The sequence below is a fragment of the Chironomus tepperi genome, unplaced genomic scaffold (genome assembly GCF_022539635.2).
Source record: "Chironomus tepperi strain 1889 unplaced genomic scaffold, CSIRO-AGI_Ctep_v1 contig_85, whole genome shotgun sequence".
Taxonomy (NCBI): domain Eukaryota; kingdom Metazoa; phylum Arthropoda; class Insecta; order Diptera; family Chironomidae; genus Chironomus; species Chironomus tepperi.
Window position 1 is genome coordinate 10,132,458 of NW_027226207.1, and position 19,833 is coordinate 10,152,290.

The window sequence follows — 19,833 nt, forward strand, 5'->3', positions numbered from 1 at the left end:
TAAACTTTCCTAATATCAAGTCCGGGTTGGTTGGTTAACACTCTTACTCAGTAATGGTATGCAGTACCTGGGCAATCTGAGTACCGCCAAATCTTTTTGGAAATGCTATGAACTAAAGCGTGTACGACATATGGTCATTTACCACAAATGTCTTGAAAACTAAAAGTTGGCTTTAACCACGGCATATAAGTTGCCCACCTCTAGCTCTAATTACTGTGCCACTTTTTCTCTAGCCGCTCTAACAGGGAATACCATTCTTTCAAGATCTTGCTTTTCATAAATAAACCAGTTAAGCATGCTGGCGAGAGAGCTCTCACCTTACTCTACTCTTGAAAGCATGATCTTTGCCTGTTAGGCCAGATCTTTAAAAGATCCTTGAATCCGAAGCGTATTACATTTTCAAACAATATAATCAAGCCTCTACGTGTGAGTAGGCTGTTAGTAGAGACAGTTTAGCACTTTATATTGGAAATTTGCAAATAGCTACCTGTGATAAATCCAGTTTTAGGTGCCAATTGAGAGAGACTATGGATCACAATTTATCTGTATAGTCAGTGAAGTAAATGTCAACTTGACAGTCAAGTTGCATTTTAACGGTTTTCAAATATTTGAATAATTTCCTACCCCTCTGTATTACTTCGGAAAGTTCATTCGAGATTTTTATGTTGTAAATAAATAGAAGTTTATGGATTTAATTTAGCATTAAATTAATTTATCCATAACTGATAGTTATTCAACAGTGGAATATAAAATTAAATTAAATATCTAACAGAAATTTAATATTGTGTAACTTGAAGGGTTGAGTCATAACATAAACGGCAATAAAATATTAAAATCCAAGAACTCTCAGTGTTTTGTAGACATAAATTGTAGAATTCTTAGAGGAGAAAAAAAAAGAATTCAAAATATTGTGGATAGATTTTTTCTTTTATACGCACATTTTTTAACTAAAATTAGTTTTTCACAATGCCACGATCAAGAACAAGTGATAGTTTTAAAACGCGTAAGGACATTACACCGATTGCCGATACAGATTTATTTTTCCAAACATTTGAAAGTGAGTAAAATTGAGAAATAAAGACGCCAATAAAATAACAACAACAAAAAGTTATTTTAAGCGGAAAATTAAAATTAATCATAACTTATTATTCCTTAACATTATCATTACAGAGCCAACACAGATCTACAGATATCTTAAAACAAGATTTATTTCATCGGTAAGTTGAATCAAAATATTCAGCACCAAAAATTTGTATTAATTTTTGTTCAAGGATTTTCATTAGTTGATGCCATTCACCCTTACGATACACATACAATTGTATATGCTTACTATTTTTTTTTTCTTTCTTTTAGCCATTATTTCTTCATAGAACACTCTCATATATGAAGGGACGATCATCAAGAAATAACAAAAGTAGAGCTGATTTTAAAGTTAATGATATTTTATCAACAATTCAGAATAAGGATCAAAAACCAAATGAGAATGAGAATCTTATAATTGGCTTTTTAAGCTTCTATGATTCTCATCTACAAACTAATTATGTCAAAGTTGAGACAAAACTTGAAAAGATATCATATAAGAGACGAAAAGAATCAGCAATGACACAAAATCAAATAAGAATTGGTGAATCTAGGGTTATTGTTAATACTGATAACAATGGAACTGATAAATTACCAGCTGTATGTGTATCAGCAACAGAATTTGATCGTCTTGGCGATAATGTTCAAACAACTTATCAATTAACATTTGATATAGAATCACAGCCATTTACGGGTAATACAACCGATGAGCCTTCAAACAAATATACATGCTATAGTAAGACATACCATGCTGAATTGCCGGTATTTGATAAACATGGACGTAATTTATTAATTAATGGACTATATCATGTGACAGCATTAGAAAGACATGCATTTCGTCCATCACACATGTTGTGTTGGGAGAATTTTCCTAGTGAGGCTGATCAACATATCGCTGACTGGGCGGAGGAGGTCAACAAGTATTATTTTGCTGAAGAGGACTCAAATCCATTTGTGACATTTGATAAAACGCCAAAGATACAACTGTATATGGAATGGACACGCTCGAAAATAACTGGAAATAATTATATTCCAAGACCAAAATTTATAACTGATCAACATAATAATAATAAGGAGAATACATCAACTGTTAATGGAACTGCCACAACTGCAACAGTTAATGGATCATTATCAAATGGACATGATAAGAAAGAATTGCAGGTTGTTGAGAAGAAAGCATTTATATTTCAATTTATTGTCAATAACAGTACCAAGCAACGTACCGAAGAGAGGAGTGACTTTATATGTCCATGGTGTTCACTGAACTGCATTAGAATATACTCACTTATTAAGCATTTAAAATTATGTCACGCAAGACTTTTGTTTCAATATGTTGAAGACGGTGGTAAAGCAAGAGTTGATGTCTACCTCAATGAACTTTATGACGGTTCATACAGTGGTGCACCGCATGACATCCTACTCGGTTCGCAACGTCAAAATGGTCCGAGTAGACGAAATGTTGTCACAAATATCATGGTCTTTAGACCACGTCGTCCTTCATTTAAAATGAGCGAATTTCAGGAGGTCGATGATGGTGAACTTGAACAACAGAGACAGTATATTAGTGGACATAATCGAATTTATTATCATAGTGAGACGTGCATTCCAATTATGCCGAAAGAACTGGATTATGATTCTGAGGGTGAACCGGATCCAAGGTGAGACTTTTTATTGACATTTTATAGCAATTTTGAATAATAAAATTTGATTTATTTCCACTCAGATGGCTTCAACGTACCACAAAGCAAATGATTGATGAATTTACAGACGTAAATGAAGGTGAAAAAGAGCTTATGAAGTTATGGAACTTGCATGTTATGAAGCACGGGTAAGATTTGTCGAACGTATACGAATTCATATTTTGTGTAAAGGAAATCTTCAATTCATTCCAGATTCGTCGGCGACTGTCAAATAGCACTTGCGTGTGACTTGTTTCTAAAAGAAAAAGGACTGGAATTATTAGAGAAAAATTTATATCGTAATTATATTGTGCATCTATCATCGATGTTTAATTATGGACTTATTTCACCTCAGACTATCATTGGCAATATTCGTAGGCTAAATGTAAGTGAATTTTTAACGGATGAAATATTTTTGAATTTTGAATTTTAATCTCTTTCATCCAGGAAATGCTCAAAGACAATCAAGACGAATTCGGAAGATTAAAAGCAAATCGTAAGGCTCATGTCGCAAAGGCAAACATTAAACCAGTAGTAACCAAGAGAGAACCAGAAAAGTCAGATATTAATGACACAAAAGAATCATCAAATACAAAAGTTAATCCAAAAGACGAAAAGAAAGGAGGTAAAGTGGACAAAGAGAAAGCAACTGCCAAAGTACCATCAAAGCATAATGAAGTGAACGGACATACGTCAAATTCAAAGCATAAGTCTAATTTAGCATTAAAAAGGAAGCTGTCGACGGCATAGTTGAATGAAAGGCTTTATGTCATTTATGTTGTGCACTGCATATGATTTTGATGTTGATTTTCTTATTCACGGTTTTATATTTTTTTATTATTATTTTCTCGCTTAATTAATTTAAAGGAATTTAGTTACGGATATAAAAGAAATTTTTAGTTACACTTTCAAAGAAAGACTATAACACAGAACTTAATGCCATTTCTACTATAAAAAGTTTTTGTGAAAGTTCACAGACTAATTTTCATGCTAAATATAATCAATTACCTTATAACCTAAATTTCTCTTATTAGCGATGATTATCTCAAAATTTTTCACATTTGTCAGCATTTATCCTGATCAGCACAATTCCTGATCATCCCCAAGTGGACAATAATTCGTACTGGTAATCAACTTGACATTAACTTGCCATCAACTGGTTATAAAGTACTTTTGTCCACTCGGGATTTGGTTGTCACTTTGTACTGCTTGGGTTATGTCACACAATTATGTTTAGCAATGAATTCTTGTATAGAAATTAAAAATGAAAAAAGAATATTCAAAGAATGAAAATGTTTAATAAAGGAATATTAAAAATTCTATTTTTTACATAATCAATTAAAATTTATTGTTCATTTGTTTAAGTTCTAGTAAGGTTTCTGAAAAGAAGTAAAGACCCGATGGACTGGACATAGTAGTATTAGAAGACCTGAGAAGCTCCAATGCATAGCGAAGGTCTTTAATTCAGAAGTCTCGGCAAAGAGCGGTCTGGTAGACCGCTTAATTCTGAGAAGCTGTCGATAGATTTAGGCGAACATGAGGCCTGGATCTAGGTTGATCTGACTGTGCAATCGAATTTATTCTAAAAACTAAACTCCTGACTCGCTCATAAAATATGCAACCTGGGACATATTTATGGTCATAGTCGATAAAGTAACTACTTGGAATGGTCATTGGTTCGTTCGAAGACAGTATTCGCTATAGGACCACTACTTCTTCGAATAACATCAAGACATGAGGTTAGCTACCTGTCGTTCTAGGATAGTTGATTTCAATCTATTTTTACAACCAAAATTGCAGTTAACACCCATGAGCAGCTCAAAATCTCGTTAAATATTTTAAAATAGTTTAGAAATTTTCAATCCAAAATCTTCTAAGTTCGAAAACTTAATCCAAAAGGTACACGACGTGACTCGGGTTTCGAGTCAGATTCATCAATATCTGAACACATTAGTTACGTTGACTTCGAGACACTATATTACCTGACTTTTTCATGTAGTGTTGAATTCTGGTAGACTTTCCAAAAGTATGCAATATTTTGAGCATCAATAAGAGTTTACCATTATTTCCTTATGTCTACGCGATATTATCCCAGTTAATGTCTATTTGACTGACGTATTTTTATACACTCGGGAAAAGTACCGACTAAATAATGGCTACGTAAAATCTAAAAGGAAGACTATTGATGAGAAAGACTACAATGCACTTGATATTAGTAATTGACAGTCGGATGCCAATAATAGCTTCAGACGTCATCTAAGGGAGGTCATGGATTACAACTGATCTCTACAACCAGCAAAGAGCAAAGAGCTTAGTAAGTAGCTTAAAAATGATAACAACCTAACTGATAAGAATCAGTTTAAAGCTATTATCATCAGTAAATCTGATAAGCTTTTAAAAAATCATGAAAGCATACTCGACTATTTTTAGATTCACTTTAAATATTATCAACTGATTTGCATATGATAAACTGAGAATGATACGCTCAATCTTTCTGGATATTCTCTCACATTATTATATCATATCTACGATGTACATAGCATACATAAATAATGACAATAACGAGGCAGAGAATTAATAAAGTTATTTTTTGCACATACTCAATTTAGGCGGTCGGGTAAACAAGTGCGAATGTAAAAGAGGTTTTTAAGGAATATTAAACAGACATAAAATGAGAAAATTAGCGATTTTAGTGACATTATTAACAATCATAGCTATGTGCCATGCATTATTATCACGAAAGATACCAGCACAAGCCGAAGGATGTGTTGATGAACGATGCGGAACATTGTGTGGATATGAAGATCATAAATTATTTCCCGGAACCAGTCTCACAGTTTATCGTGATCTCACATGTCTTCAAATGATTTGTACAGATGATTTTCATGTTCGATTTGAGCCGTAAGTAAACATATCAATCACATCCTATAAATATTTAACTTATTATATTCCAAAAGATGCCCATATGACGCCTCAGGTCGTTGCCATTTCGAAAATTATGACACGAATCTCACGTGGCCGGACTGCTGTGGTATAAAAGTGTGCATGTGAAATCTTGTGTATTTATACAATTTGATGTATTTTTTTGCTACCTAAAAGTCATGTTTACAAGAAAAAAATAAAAAGAAAAAAAAATGTTTGGAGATGACGCATTATCAGAGCAGTTTAAAATGATTATTGCGACCTTGACAATCATTAAAAATGCATAAAAATATTATTTAAGCTTGTATGTATGGCGCTGTATTTTTTGTGATTATGGATTCTCTCAATTTTTTCATCGTGAGATGCGTATGAGCTTATAAGGTAAGAAGCAATTGAGAGAAAAGCTTTAAGAATATTATGGTTAATGTAAATAGAGGTGTTGAAGCTTTTGAGGAAGTTTGATGAAGATCCTTAAGTTAAGTCTCGACAAGAATGATCAAATTCATAGCTCAATGGTAGGCAACTTCTCATTTTTCACAGCACTCCTAGGAGTCGTAAGCTTTGAACGAAGCAGCATATGGCATTTGGCTCATGGTATTTCCAACATTTTTTGGCGGCACACTGGATGTCCATTGGTGCCATTGTTAATAAAATTCTTGTCAGGGTCTGGCTAGGAATACTTTTATGGTTCGGATTTTGGAGCAATCACAGCATTTTTGTTTTTATTTAGCACTAAATTTTACGTCTCTGCTTTCAGTTTTCACAAAAGAATAAGGAGGTAGGTTGATCTTCTTGAATATTGACTACGCCTGCATATTATAGCCATTTGTCATCTTTAGGATTAAAAAATAACAATATAAATTGAACAGAAATCCGACCAGGATTTGTTCTAATTAACTACAAATGATCTGTTCTGTCCGAACTATTAAATCACAATTTTTAATGTTTTGGGTTAATTTGTTATCATTAATTAGTAAATAAACTAGATCAGTGATGGTCAACCTTTTTTCCATGTCATACCTTGGTTATAAGGTTCGACCAAAACCCCACACGGTATATGATTCATGGAGTTTCCAAAAAATTTGTCGGCAATCTGGTGTTTCGCGTCATGCAGGTTGCTAACCACAGAAGTAGATTGTAATAAATTCCTTTATAATGAGCTCTACATACTTTATTGTTGACAGTCAACCGGAACAGGATCAACAATCATTTTCACAATTCAGTTTTAAACTTTAAATCGTCTTAATTATCAGCAATGAATTTTTATCTAAGCTTCATTTCAATCCTAATTTTGGTCATCAAAGTCAAAGGAGATTCTCCATTCTTCACAATCTATAACTCAAAAATAACTAACTCGAATGGTGTTGAGGTCTGTTTTTACGATGGAGTTGAAATTGAGAAATTGAGGAGTGCCAATAATCCTGGAAGCTGTTCAGAATTATATTGTGACAGTCAATTCAATGTTCAGGTCAGCAAGTGCTTCAACAACCCACATCTTCATTATGAAGGAGTAAATTATGAATTAAAGTATCCAGACTGTTGTGTAATTTAACTTTATGGTTAAAATTGAACTCGATGTGATTTTCTTATCAAAATGTTAGAACTGGTTAGAACCAGTTTTCAATAAAGTCAACTTGAATAAATTAATGAAATTTTTTGTTGAAAATTCTAAAAGAAGGCAAGTTGAATGATCTAAAGAACTAAAGGTTATGAACAAGGAATATTTAGCTTAATTTTATTCCATCCAGTTTGAATTTCACCATAATACTGGAATTCTGGAATGGATGGACTCAAAAGGAATTAATTTAACCTTATCTTATCAATATAGACATGCTGTAACTCTTTACAAGGCAATAACATCTATTTTATGATAAGGAATAATAACATTGAATGAAAAATTCTATTTATTGATATTGGCCTAGTTGGCAAAGCTCAAAATTAGTCAGAGATAATTTTAACATCAACCATTCTAAACTCAAATTTTGCTGTTGGAAATGAATATTCTTTCAATATTCCTTGCTTTCATAAGCATCATAACATTATGTCATGCATTTACGCAGCCAATCATTCGAAATACGAAGCAATATGGATGCATTGATGGACATTGTGGACCACTTTGTTCATATGACGGTGCTAAACTATTTCCAGGATATAATGTCAACCAGCCAGGAAAATGCAGACGTTTGGTATGCACTGCAAACTATGATGTCCTCATTACACCATGCCCATTTGACATGACTGGACAAACGATGCTTGTTGGACAAGATATGAGATTGCCATATCCAGATTGCTGTGGAAGGAGAGTTCCAAGAAATAGAAATTATCATTAAAGCAGAAATCATCATTTGAAGTGTTATTGTGCCTTGAACAGTGCCTTGAGTAATGTATTAAATAATAGATACTGAGAATTAATAATAAATGCATCTGTAAAGCAAAATTCATTATTTATTTTACAGGACTGTATTGACTATTTACCAGAGATCGAATCACATAAGTCGGCGGCTAAAAAGTCGGCGGCTAAAAAGTCGGCGGCTAAAAAGTCAGCGGCTTCGATCTCCGCTATTTACTTAATTACTTAGCTGGTCGTACAGATTAATTGTGATCTATGGCATAAATCAGTTTGCTCCTGAAGCTGGCTCTATCACTGGCTACCGCTTGCTAATTACTAATACCAAGTTTACTGACTAACATGTTCAGTTCAAAGAGTTTACCAGAACTCGAAGTCGAACTTGAATCAACTAGATTCCATACAAAATTCATGTCGACTTCAAATTCTTGAGTATACTATTCAAACTTTGCATCTCCAATCGGTTTCGAAACGGATACGAGTTATCCCGGTTTGATATCCAAATCGAAATGCCTTCAAATTTACGATAAAGATCCCAAAATAAATTCAGGTGCAAGATTCTCAAAATTTAAATAAATTAAAAAAATTTCTAACAGGTTGCAAGCAATTAAGTTTGTCAAGATAGTAATAAAAATCAAATTTATTCTCTTAGTTCTCATTGAGAATATTCTGAATCCCAGAAAGTATAAAAGCAGTGACTCAAAATGAGAATCAAATTAGTCGTTATCAAGCAATAATCAAAAGAAGTTGTGAAAAATGAAAATTTTATTCAGTTTGTTTGCCCTAATAAGCTTTATAAGCTTGTGCTATGGATTCTCTCAGCCAATCATTCAAAATACTAAGAAACAAGATTGTGTTGATGGACGTTGTGGATTACTATGTGCTTGGGATGGTGCCAAATTATTCCCAGGAGATTACTATAATCAACCCGGAAAGTGCAGAATGTTAGCATGCAGACCAAACTTTGATATTGCAATCACACCATGTCCATTTGACATGACCGGACAAACTATTTATGTAGATCAGGATGACAGCAAACTCTATCCAGAATGTTGCGGAAGAGTAGTTCCTCGCAATAGAAATTAAGCTTAAAAATGTAAAAAAAGAATCATTAAAAACAAATTTTATACAGTAAAAAGTGCCGCGCAGTTCTCTCTTTCCCGCTCTTCTCACGATAATCTTTATCTCATATGTAAAATAATAATCATACAAGTGTAGCAGCGTCGTTTAGTCTCAAAGAGACTCATTTCTGGTTTTTTTTGTAAACTATTTGTTGCAAAATATCGACTTGATCAAGGTTCGATCAACATATCTCTTGTTTATATATCTTATTTTTCTTTGCAGCTATGAGTATGAGCTGTCAGTTGCTTTTTGAATTTTAATACACCATGAGGTTACTTGTTGTGACTTTTTGCTTATCTACAATTATTTTTATATTATTTCCAACTGCTATTTCGTCTTCGTTTACAATCTTAAATTCGGTTGGTAAAGATTGTGATGAGGAAACAGGAAAGTGTATTGAAGTTTGTGAATTTGAGGATTTTAAGCTAGCACCTGGGACAGGTTTGTTGAAAATTATATTTGATGAATTGGTAATGTTGTGGATTTGGATAATGGCGCAGCAGATTAGAGTATTGGATGTCGAATCATATTTGGGTGAATTAGCCACTGAGAAAGTAAAACCTTTGTAGTCGAGTAGCTAGACATCAGTTAAAGTGTCTAAAACTAGGATTGTCTCTGAGATCGTGTGTTCAATTCCCATCAAAGATGTGGTCAATCACTTGATTCGTATAGAATTCTTGATACTGTTTGCTTTATGACAAGGATTCGTAAATCAAGAAATTCCAGTCAGATCCAAAAAATCGTTCATTAAATTTCCAAACAATTCTTTTCAGCTGACGCAAACAACACAAAATGCCTAGCAGTATTCTGCAGTGAAGATTTCACCTTGACAGTCCATACATGCATTCATGAGGAAAGTTCGTCGTGTACATATGGCCATAATTATAAACAGCCATTCCCCGATTGTTGCAATAAGTTTTGTCAATCTATCGTTCAGCTTAATTGATCTATGCAAAAAAATAATGACAACTGTAAATACTTATTTTGTAAATTATAATTGATGCCTTGTGTAAATAGTGTAGGTCGAGCGTAGATAATAATAAATGATGATTCCATTTCTCAAGTAATGTGACTTTATTTTTGTTATGATGAACTACATGATGAGATTTGAATGGAAATATTCTATGAAATTTGAGTAATTTTTAATTGTTCTGAAGCAGATCCATCAAAAATACAAAATTTACTCTTTTAAAAACATTGGACAGGATACAACATCATCAAATTTACGATGGAGAATTAAAACAAGTTCATGTGCAAAATTCTCAAAATTTTAAAAGTTCTAACAAGCAATTAAGCTTATCGTGAAAGTAATAAATATTCTCTTAATTCTCTTTGAGAATATTCTGCATCACAGAAACTATAAAAGAAGTAATTTAGAGAAAGAATAAATTTAGTATTTATCAAGAATTAACTGAAAGAAGTTGTGAAAAATGAAAATTGTATTAAGTTTCTTCATCTTACTGAGCATCATCAACGTATGCTTCGGAGTTTCACAGCCAATCATCCGAAATACTAGGAAACAAGATTGCGTTGATGGACGTTGTGGATTACTTTGTTCTTGGGACGGTGTCAAATTATTTCCAGGAGATAATTTGAATCAGCCTGGAAAATGCCGAATGTTGGCATGTAAAGCAAACTTTGACATTGTAATTACACCGTGTCCATTTGACATGACCCTTCAAACTGTTTATGTAGATCAGGACAACAGCAAACTCTACCCAGATTGTTGCGGTAGAAAAGTTCCTCGCAATAAGGTTTAAACTTGAAAATGTAAAATAAAAAATAAGATCATTAATAAACAAAATCTAAAAGCATAAAGTCCGCGCATTTCTCTCTTTTCCGATCTTCTCACTCATCTTAAGCTCTTAATCATAAAAATGTAGCAGTGTCATTTAGTCTCAAAGAGTATCATTTCTGGTTTTTAGTAAACGATTTGTTGAAACATATTGACATGATCAAGGTTCGATCAACATATTTCTTGTTTATATATATTTGCAGTCAGGAAGTGGACTAGTATTTTGATCAACTTTGTGTCAAATACAAATTGCCCGAGTGGACAGGCATCTAGTTAAAAACCTGCCATTTACTTGCCTATCAATGGCTGGTTACTTTCCAATAAACTAGCCTATGAACTAACCGTATCTGAGACTAATGACATTTTTGGAACGTTCCATTTAACTAGACATATGTACAGTACTTATGTATAGTTAATGTCCAGTTAACCATAACCATTTGGGTCAAAATTTGCTTAATAACTTGATATGTGGATAATGAAGTAATTTGTTAATTTAATTACAATCAGAATAACACGTTTCAGCTGCCATAAAACATTTTAGCAAGTCACATAGTAACAACTTTTGCACTTTGGCAAAAGTCGTTATTGCACACTATTCATTGTATTAAATGGATTAAAAAAATTTTCAAAAAAATTGCTCTTATAAAAGTGATTTCTGATTCTCTTGTGAAGTATATGGTTTCACACAAATTTCTATTTGTAATTTCTGCTTGCACTTGTGAAGTATATGGTTTCACACAAATTTCTTTAGAAATCAACTTTCCATGTGTCAAGTTAAAGTCTCGTTAATGTCTTGTTACGTTGTCGTGTATATTTTTGCAAAATAAATGGCTATGAATGGTGTCTAATAGTAGACAGTAACTAGCTGTGCTCGGGTTGACTTTGGGTTCTATTCAAACCACTTTTAGCTAACGCAAAAAACACTAAGTCTTAGCAAAACTCTTCAGTGAAGATTTCACCTTGACAGTCTCTAAATGCATTCATGAGGAAAATCCGCTGTGTACATATGGTCATAATTACTATAAGCAACCATTCTGCGATTGTTGCAATAATTTTTGCCATTCTATCGTTCAACTTAATTGATCTATGCAGAAATTGACAACATTCCATACTTATGTAAATAATGTAAGTCGAGTGGATATAACAATAATAATACAAATTTTAAATGATGATTCCATTTATCAAGTAATGTGACTTATTTTTGTGTTTTGTTATAATTTAGAATTACATTTTTTTAAGTAATTTAAAATAACTTTTATTTTGTATTACTTTATGTGGTTTATTACTAAACTGCTGAGTTATCACTAGTCAGTCACAACAAAGTGAATTAGCGTCGTTTGTCAAATAAAGTATGTGATTTATCTTTGTTTATTCTATAATGAAATATTTCGTACAGATGTGCTTAAAGTGTTTCTATGAATGAACGAGTCGAGATAGTTGGTTGTAGGTTGACTGGGCATTCTTAATGTCCATTAGTCCTGTAATTGTAATTAAGAACTTCATACGGATTTTAAATTGAACTTAATTAATGTTTATTGTTTCAAGTTTAAATGCAAACTTAATTTTTTGTAAGAAAAGGGGACTACAAATGTCAATACTATTAAATTCAATTGCAAGATGAAAGGGATTTCAATATGACCAAAAAATATTACGGTATTGGGAAATTCTCGGGATTGAAAACCCTAGTTATGACAGTAACCACTATGAGAACTGAATTTTGAATTTCAATTAACGTTTTGTATCAATTTCAATCTTAACCATTAGTATTTTACCCAAAAAATTGATCACCTCTACTCATTAGCATCAAATAATAGATTAAAAAGGATTACAATGTTATTCTCTTATAGAATATCTTTACCCAAACTAAACTACATTCAAAATATTATAATTGATCTTCTTTCAATTTACAATTTCATTGTTGACCAAAACTGGTGTGATGAGTAACATTCCTATTAAAAATTTTGTTTCATAAAATAATGACTAGTTCCATGATTTCAGTTTCAATTGTGGCTTGCATTGTATTTCTATATTTTAGACTGTTAGGATCGTCTCAAAAAATGATGCTTCGTAATCGATTAAGTAAAACTGTGAGTAATTTGGCTATTTTTGAAGGATATCTAAATATTTAGGAATTCTGAGTTAGTGTAGATATAGAAAGTATTAGGATTAAGTGTGTACCATTAAATGATGCATTCTAACATCTGAAAAATCCTTTCAATTTCAAGAAGTAGGCATTAAACTACAAAAAATTCATTTTTTTTCAGTTCCTACGCACTGAATCCGTTGAATCAGACGATGAAGAACAAAAAGGTTCGGAACGTAAAAAGCTTTTAAATGAGGTAACTAGAACTAGCTAAATAGATCAAAATATAATTAAACCATAAACCTTACAGTCGCTGCCAATTAGGGAAGAACTTAAAACACTTCGAAAAAATATCGATTCAGTCAAAACTTCACTGGAAAAAGGTTAGAACTTGAAATTGCTTCCTCTGGGATGAATTCTAAATTTCTACATCATCCCTGAGTAAACAATCTTAAATTTGTCAGCACTTAATATGCCAAATAATATTATTAATCATTTATTCCAAACAAGATATTCAAGCCTTGATGCTCAGTATGGACATTGGAGTTCTGAAGAATTTTTTGAGTGTATGAAATATTTCCCATGTACTTGACCACACACTTATTAAAAGATCTTTTGTTTTTAAGGTATCTGAGTCTATTCAAAATCTACAAGAACAATGGTTGTCGCTTTGTACGTCGGAGATTAAAACCAAAATTATATTCAATGAACTGACCTATCTCAATACTGAATTCTTTTATGTCTTTGAATACTACAAAAAAGCGTATGATATTGTTGAGAAATATTGTACTAGGATTCAACATGAGGCTCATAATTGTAAAAACTTCTATGCAGAGCTCGAAGACGAATTGAATTTTATATGGAAAAGTCGGCTCCAGTCGATTCGATTCCATACAAAATTCAAGTGGACTTCTAGTTCTGCTTTTAAGATTTAGATTTTAAAATTTTGTAATTGAATTTCTTGTAGTGTCAAAAGACCTTGAAGACAAGGACGTTAAAGAATGTGAAAGTGAAAAGGAGTCAGAATCAGTTTCCGAAAATGTAAGTTTTGCTGACGATTTGGTAGGTTTGGAAAAAAGGGCCTATTCAATTCCTAAAATCTACATCATCAGCCTATAGTCTTTCTGACACTTTATCCATATATTCTAATCAGGTTGAAGCTGACCAAAAAGCTCAAGAAGAACTAGACGAAATGACTCAACGAGCATCAATTTTAATGGACATTGAGCAAAGCTTAGGAAAAGTTCGTGATAAATTTCTAAAAATCTCAATTTGTGTAAAGGATAACAAGTTCTCGGTAAAAGGTCTTGAATATAAAACTGATGATACTGTGAGACAAATTGACAAATCTATTAATAAACTGATGCACGAACGACTTTATCCTGACAAAGTTGAGAAGAATTTAAAATTCATTTGTGTTGGATTGTTGATCGCTGTAGGTAAGTCATTGATAAATTGAGGAATAACATTCAGATTAGGGATTGATACTCGAACGATTTTCCAGTACTCTTTGAGTATGAAATACATTTGTGGTTGAGTGTAAATGTAATTAAGAACTCCTTAAGGATTTTATTACTGTAATTTTTATTCTTTGGAGTTCAGAATAAGATTGAACTCTTTTGTATTAAAAGGGGTTTCCAACTATGTACAATAAATATTATTCAAATCTCAAATGAACGTTATAGCATATAAAGGATGCAAAGAGTATCAACTCCTGTTCTAGATGTATTAGATCAGAATTTAATGATAACTAACATTTTAATTAATTTTAGTATTCATTTACTTAATGGTTAAAAACTAAGATCATCTGAAGAATGCCAGATCATTGCCAAAGCAATCGAATCTCAATAAGAGTGCCTAATCATAAATGTTTGAATGACAAAAGTAAAATCCAATAATCCTCAATTCCTAGCGAATGTTCTAACAATTTATCATATTAATTTGAATAAAGTTTGTATGAAAAAATTACAGAAAATTGTGCATCATTGAAAAGTATTGTAATAAAGAGCATCAAGTTGTAAAAGTCTCTATTATGCATTCAGTTGATTTCAAGTGATCGCACTTAACGGGTGCTATTTGAGCTTCAAAAGTTCTATTGTTGCTTATTATTAAAGTGCAGTAATGTAAATAAATCAGTATTCATAAATTGACAGTTTTTGAAAAGTATTGTTATGAAGTTCAATTAAGGATCTACGTGAAGATTGATAATTTTGGGCAAATTTATAAATTTTGACTAAAGTTTACAATCATTTAATTAAAAACTGTGCGAAAAATCAGATCAAATCTTGAAGTAAAGTTCTTTACACATTGATTTCAATGTCAGATAAAATCAATTGACTATCAAGTGCTTACATACTCTACAAATCATCATATGCACAACCCGATATTTAAAATTAATTAATTAAGTCATGGAGCAACAAAGTAACCAGAAAGGTTCAGAGAATCCTGGACAAAATGCAAATTTGCTATCCAAACTTACATTCTTTTGGACCGTAAATTTGTTTAAAAAAGGATATCGGAAAGATTTAGACGTTGAGGATTTATATCGACCGTTGAAGTCTGATGAATCTGAGAGGCTTGGTGATAGGCTTGAGAAGTTAGTAAATATACTTAATCGATCCAAAATCCGGCACCAGACCGAATTCTCTTAAGTTGACCATTCGGACTTAATTTTATTTTACTTTCCAGAAACTGGAACGAACAAATATCCAAAAATCCCGGCAAACCATCGCTCATAAAAGCCTTATTTAAAACATTTTGGAAGGAATATTCTCTACTAGCTGTGCACATTCTAATTAACGACATTATAATCAAAATATCACTAGCCTTATTTCTTGGAAGACTGCTTGATTATTTTAGTCCAAATTCAACATCATCTAAAGGATCTGCTTACTTCAATGCAGGAATGTTGCTTGGACTTAATGCAATAAGTGCCATAACTGCTAATCAATTTCTAATCACGAGTTCTTCAAATGGAATGAAAGTTAGACTCGCGACCTGTTCCTTAATATACAGAAAGTCATTAAAGCTTTCAAGTACAGCACTAGGAAACACGTCTGTCGGAAAAGTCATCAATTTACTCAGTAATGATGTATCACGTTTTGATATAGTCTCTGTGGTGCTTCACTACATGTGGGCAGCTCCACTATTAGGTATAATTGTTGGCATATTGCTGTACATTCAAGTCGGTAGAGGTGGACCTATCGGAATGATAGTCATTGCTGTTGTCACACCACTTCAATCTTGGACTGGCAAATTAGCATCAAAATTTCGACTACAAACTGCAATACGGACAGACGAAAGAGTTCGATTAATGGATGAGATTGTGAATGGCATTCAAGTGATTAAGCTTTATGCATGGGAAAAGTCATTTAAGAAGCTTATAGCACTAGCAAGGAAAATGGAGCTTAAAGTAATAAGAAAGGCATCGTACGTAAGAGGCTTGTACATGACTTTCGTCCTATTTACCACACGATCGGCTCTATTCTCAACAATGATGGCAATTGTGATTCTGGGCGATGATCTGACTGCTTCTAAAGTATTTGTCATTTCATCGTTGTACCAAATTTTATCCAGTGTTCTGTCTCAAATGTTTGTGCGAGGAATTGCTGAAATAGCTGAGGCTCTTGTGGCTATGGAAAGACTGCGAACTTTACTGATATGTGATGAGAAGGTTGAGGACAACATGATATGTGATAAGCCTTGTAATGGTAATGGAAATGGTGTTTTTAATGGTAAGAACAAGAGTGAGAGCCTAGACAACGGAGTTCCATTAAAAATTCCTTCAAATATAATACTATCAATGGACAATGTCTGCTGTAGATGGAATGCAACCACAGAAGACTCCAAGAACCAATCCAAACTAACCCTAGACCACATAAACTTGTCAATCCACAGAGGTCAACTAATTGGAATCCTTGGTCATGTTGGAGCTGGTAAGTCTAGTCTTCTCCAAACAATACTTCGAGAACTTCCAATCGAAAGTGGCATAATGTCTATAAATGGTAAAATATCCTTTGCACCACAAGAATCTTGGGTATTTTCTGGTTCCGTCCGACAAAATATTCTCTTTGGATCCAAAATGAATAAGGAACGGTACGATCAAGTAGTAACAGCATGTGCCTTAAATAAAGACTTTGAGATGCTTGCACACGGTGACTTGACAATAATTGGTGAACGTGGATCATCATTGTCTGGTGGTCAAAAAGCTCGTTTAAGTTTAGCAAGAAGTCTCTACAGAGAAGCTGATTTATATTTATTTGACGATCCCTTATCAGCCGTTGATGCACACGTCGGTAAACATTTATTTGAAGAATGCTTATCTGATATCGGATTTCTAGGCAAACAAAATGCAACTCGAGTGCTTGTTACGCATCAAGTTCACTTCCTTAAAAATGCCGACTGGGTTGTTTTGTAAAAAATGGAAAAATTGAAAAGCAAGGCTATGCTGATGATATAATGAAGGATGAGAAAGATATCATTGAGATTGTTGAGGAAGTTGAGACATTTAAGCGGTCAATTAGTAGATCTACGTCTGTTTCTTCAACATCTTCAAGACTAAGTGACAAAGTAGTTGCTGACTTTGAAGATGATGAAGAATTAGAACCTGAAGTTCATAAGAATGTCGAGGAATCGTCTAAAGGAAAGATTAAAGGAAATATAGCAATGCATTACTTAAAAGCTGGTGGAAGTATCCCTAAACTAACATTTGTCTTAGCTCTGTTCCTAATTACACAAGCAATTGCATCTACTTTTGACTATTATGTTGGATTTTGGACTGATCAGGAAGAATTGAGAAGTTATTACAATAACAGCACTACAGTAACTGATGAAGAAATGTCTTATCTTCTAGATAGTAGTTTATTGATCTACATTGGTGGAATCTTAATCGTTACTTTGTTCCTTAAAGCCATCATACGTTCATTATGTTTCTATTCAATAACATTAACAGCATCAAAGAATCTACACAAGATGTCTTTTGAAGGAGTTATATCCACAAAAATGAGATTTTTTGATCTCAATCCATCTGGAAGGATACTTAATAGGTAAAGCTGCTCTAATTACTCTCTATATCTCCTTTATTACATCTCATCAACTCTAGATTCAGCAAAGATCTTGGCGCAATTGATGAATGGCTAGCCAAATGTCTATTGGATTCTGTACAAGTAATTCTGTTAGGAGTTGGATCGATTGTGATTACAACCATCATAAATCCATATTTTTTGATACCTGCTGTGATCTTATTCATTGTCTTTGCGTATTTACGTCGATTTTTCCTTAAAACATCCAAGAATCTTAAGAGACTTGAAGGAATCACAAGATCACCAGCTTATGTACATTTAGCGGCTACAATTAATGGATTAGATACAGTTCGTGCTTTTGGTGCTCAAGATATATTGAGGAAGGAATTTGATCAGCATCAGGTAAGGGAATGTTCCTCAAGGATTCTTTACTTCTGCATTCTTAAAAACTTCTTATCTAATTAATCAGGATCTACACACGCGAGCTTGGTTCCTATACATCAATGTAGCGCAAGCGTTTGGATTTACCCTTGACGTGTTATGCATGATTTTTGTAAGTTGTGTAACACTAAGTTTCTTAATATTTGATAATGATAATCGTGGTGCATCTGTTGGCCTTGCAATAACGCAATCAATGACATTGACATCGATGCTTCAATGGGGAATTCGACAAAGTGCTGAGGTTATGAATCAAATGATGGCTGTTGAAAGAGTTTTAGAGTATCGTGAACTTGGTATGTAGGATGAAGAAATTCTTTGGAACCTAACATTTGAGTTTATTGCTTACAGAACCTGAACAAAAAGAAGTTAAGAAAACTGCTGACAATGAATGGCCAAAGGAAGGAACAATCAAGTTTAACAATGTAATCTACAGATATGCGAAAGATATGGAACCAGCCTTAAAAGGAATAACATTCACAGTTAATTCATGTGATAAAATTGGAATCGTTGGACGGACAGGGGTAATTTGAGGCTATTTAAGCTAATTCTGTAACTTTTGTGCTATTTTTGATTCTATACAGGCAGGAAAGTCTTCTGTGATTGGATCACTGTTCAGAATAGCAGATATTGAAGGTGAAATTTTGATTGACGACATTGATACAAGTGACTTAAGTCTAGAACAATTGAGATCAAAAATATCAATCATACCACAAGATCCTGTGCTGTTCTCGGGTAACGTGCAAGATTCATACTTAAAATCTTTCAAATTAACCTAAATCTCCATATTTACAGGCACAATGCGAAAGAACTTGGATCCATTTGATGATTATCCAGATGAAGTATTATGGAAGGCATTGGAAGACGTAAAACTCAAAGAAATTGAAGGTTTGAGAACACAAGGTCTACAAGCTTTAGTTACCGCAGGTGGAAGCAATTTTAGTGTAGGAGAACGTCAACTGATTTGCCTGGCAAGAGCTATACTACGACAAAATAAGATTCTCGTCCTCGACGAAGCAACAGCAAATGTGGATCCTGAAACAGATGCTTTAATTCAACAAACAATTAGAGATAAATTCGTTGATTGTACTGTACTGACTATTGCTCATAGACTTTATACAGTCATGGATTCAGACAAAATATTAGTTATGAATTTTGGGAAAGTTGCAGAGTATGACACACCTGAGAATTTACTTAAGATTCCGGACGGTATTTTCAAAAGTATGGTTCATGCCACAGGTGTGACGGAATCAAAGAGTTTGATGTCTTTGATGAAGAAGAATGTTTAGGAAATGGTGAGGGAATGACGACTTACATCATTTTAGGTGTGGAAATTTTGCCATAAA

At 33.1% G+C, this 19,833-nt stretch overlaps 2 protein-coding genes, 2 long non-coding RNA genes and 1 pseudogene across 4 annotated transcripts; all 5 read left to right on the forward strand.

Annotated features, from left to right (window-relative positions):
- Positions 1-887: 887 nt before the first annotated feature.
- Su(z)12 (Polycomb protein Su(z)12) lies at positions 888-4,097 on the forward strand. The gene is made up of 6 exons (XM_070634271.1): positions 888-1,057; positions 1,171-1,217; positions 1,354-2,738; positions 2,804-2,908; positions 2,973-3,144; positions 3,207-4,097. Exons 1-6 carry the CDS (start codon positions 967-969, stop codon positions 3,507-3,509), a joined length of 2,103 nt encoding a protein of 700 aa, XP_070490372.1. The 5' UTR covers positions 888-966; the 3' UTR covers positions 3,510-4,097.
- Positions 4,098-5,309: 1,212 nt separating this feature from the next.
- On the forward strand, positions 5,310-5,914 carry LOC139086216 (uncharacterized). The gene is made up of 2 exons (XR_011543987.1): positions 5,310-5,660; positions 5,717-5,914. It is a non-coding gene; the product is annotated as an uncharacterized lncRNA (long non-coding RNA).
- A 3,333-nt stretch (positions 5,915-9,247) lies between these two features.
- LOC139086501 (uncharacterized) lies at positions 9,248-10,968 on the forward strand. Its single transcript, XR_011544027.1, has 2 exons — positions 9,248-9,591; positions 9,924-10,968. It is a non-coding gene; the product is annotated as an uncharacterized lncRNA (long non-coding RNA).
- Positions 10,969-12,947: 1,979 nt separating this feature from the next.
- LOC139086428 (syntaxin-19-like) lies at positions 12,948-15,003 on the forward strand. The gene is made up of 8 exons (XM_070634882.1): positions 12,948-13,032; positions 13,210-13,284; positions 13,339-13,411; positions 13,539-13,594; positions 13,655-13,844; positions 13,996-14,069; positions 14,182-14,467; positions 14,801-15,003. The coding sequence occupies exons 1-8, from the start codon at positions 13,003-13,005 to the stop codon at positions 14,827-14,829; spliced, it is 813 nt and encodes a 270-aa protein (XP_070490983.1). The 5' UTR covers positions 12,948-13,002; the 3' UTR covers positions 14,830-15,003.
- Positions 15,004-15,436: 433 nt separating this feature from the next.
- Positions 15,437-19,808, forward strand: LOC139086559 (ATP-binding cassette sub-family C member 4-like; annotated as a pseudogene).
- The last annotated feature ends 25 nt before the right edge of the window (positions 19,809-19,833 follow it).

What these genes read in the sequence shown, in the direction of transcription:
- LOC139086428 (XM_070634882.1), top strand. Translation starts at nt 13,003, where the DNA reads ATGATGCTTCGTAATCGATTAAGTAAAACT. An exon ending in GTAATCGATTAAGTAAAACT is followed by an intron (nt 13,033 to 13,209) that starts GTGAGTAATTTG and finishes ATTTTTTTTCAG; the next exon opens with TTCCTACGCACTGAATCCGT. An exon ending in TTCTGAAGAATTTTTTGAGT is followed by an intron (nt 13,595 to 13,654) that starts GTATGAAATATT and finishes TTTGTTTTTAAG; the next exon opens with GTATCTGAGTCTATTCAAAA.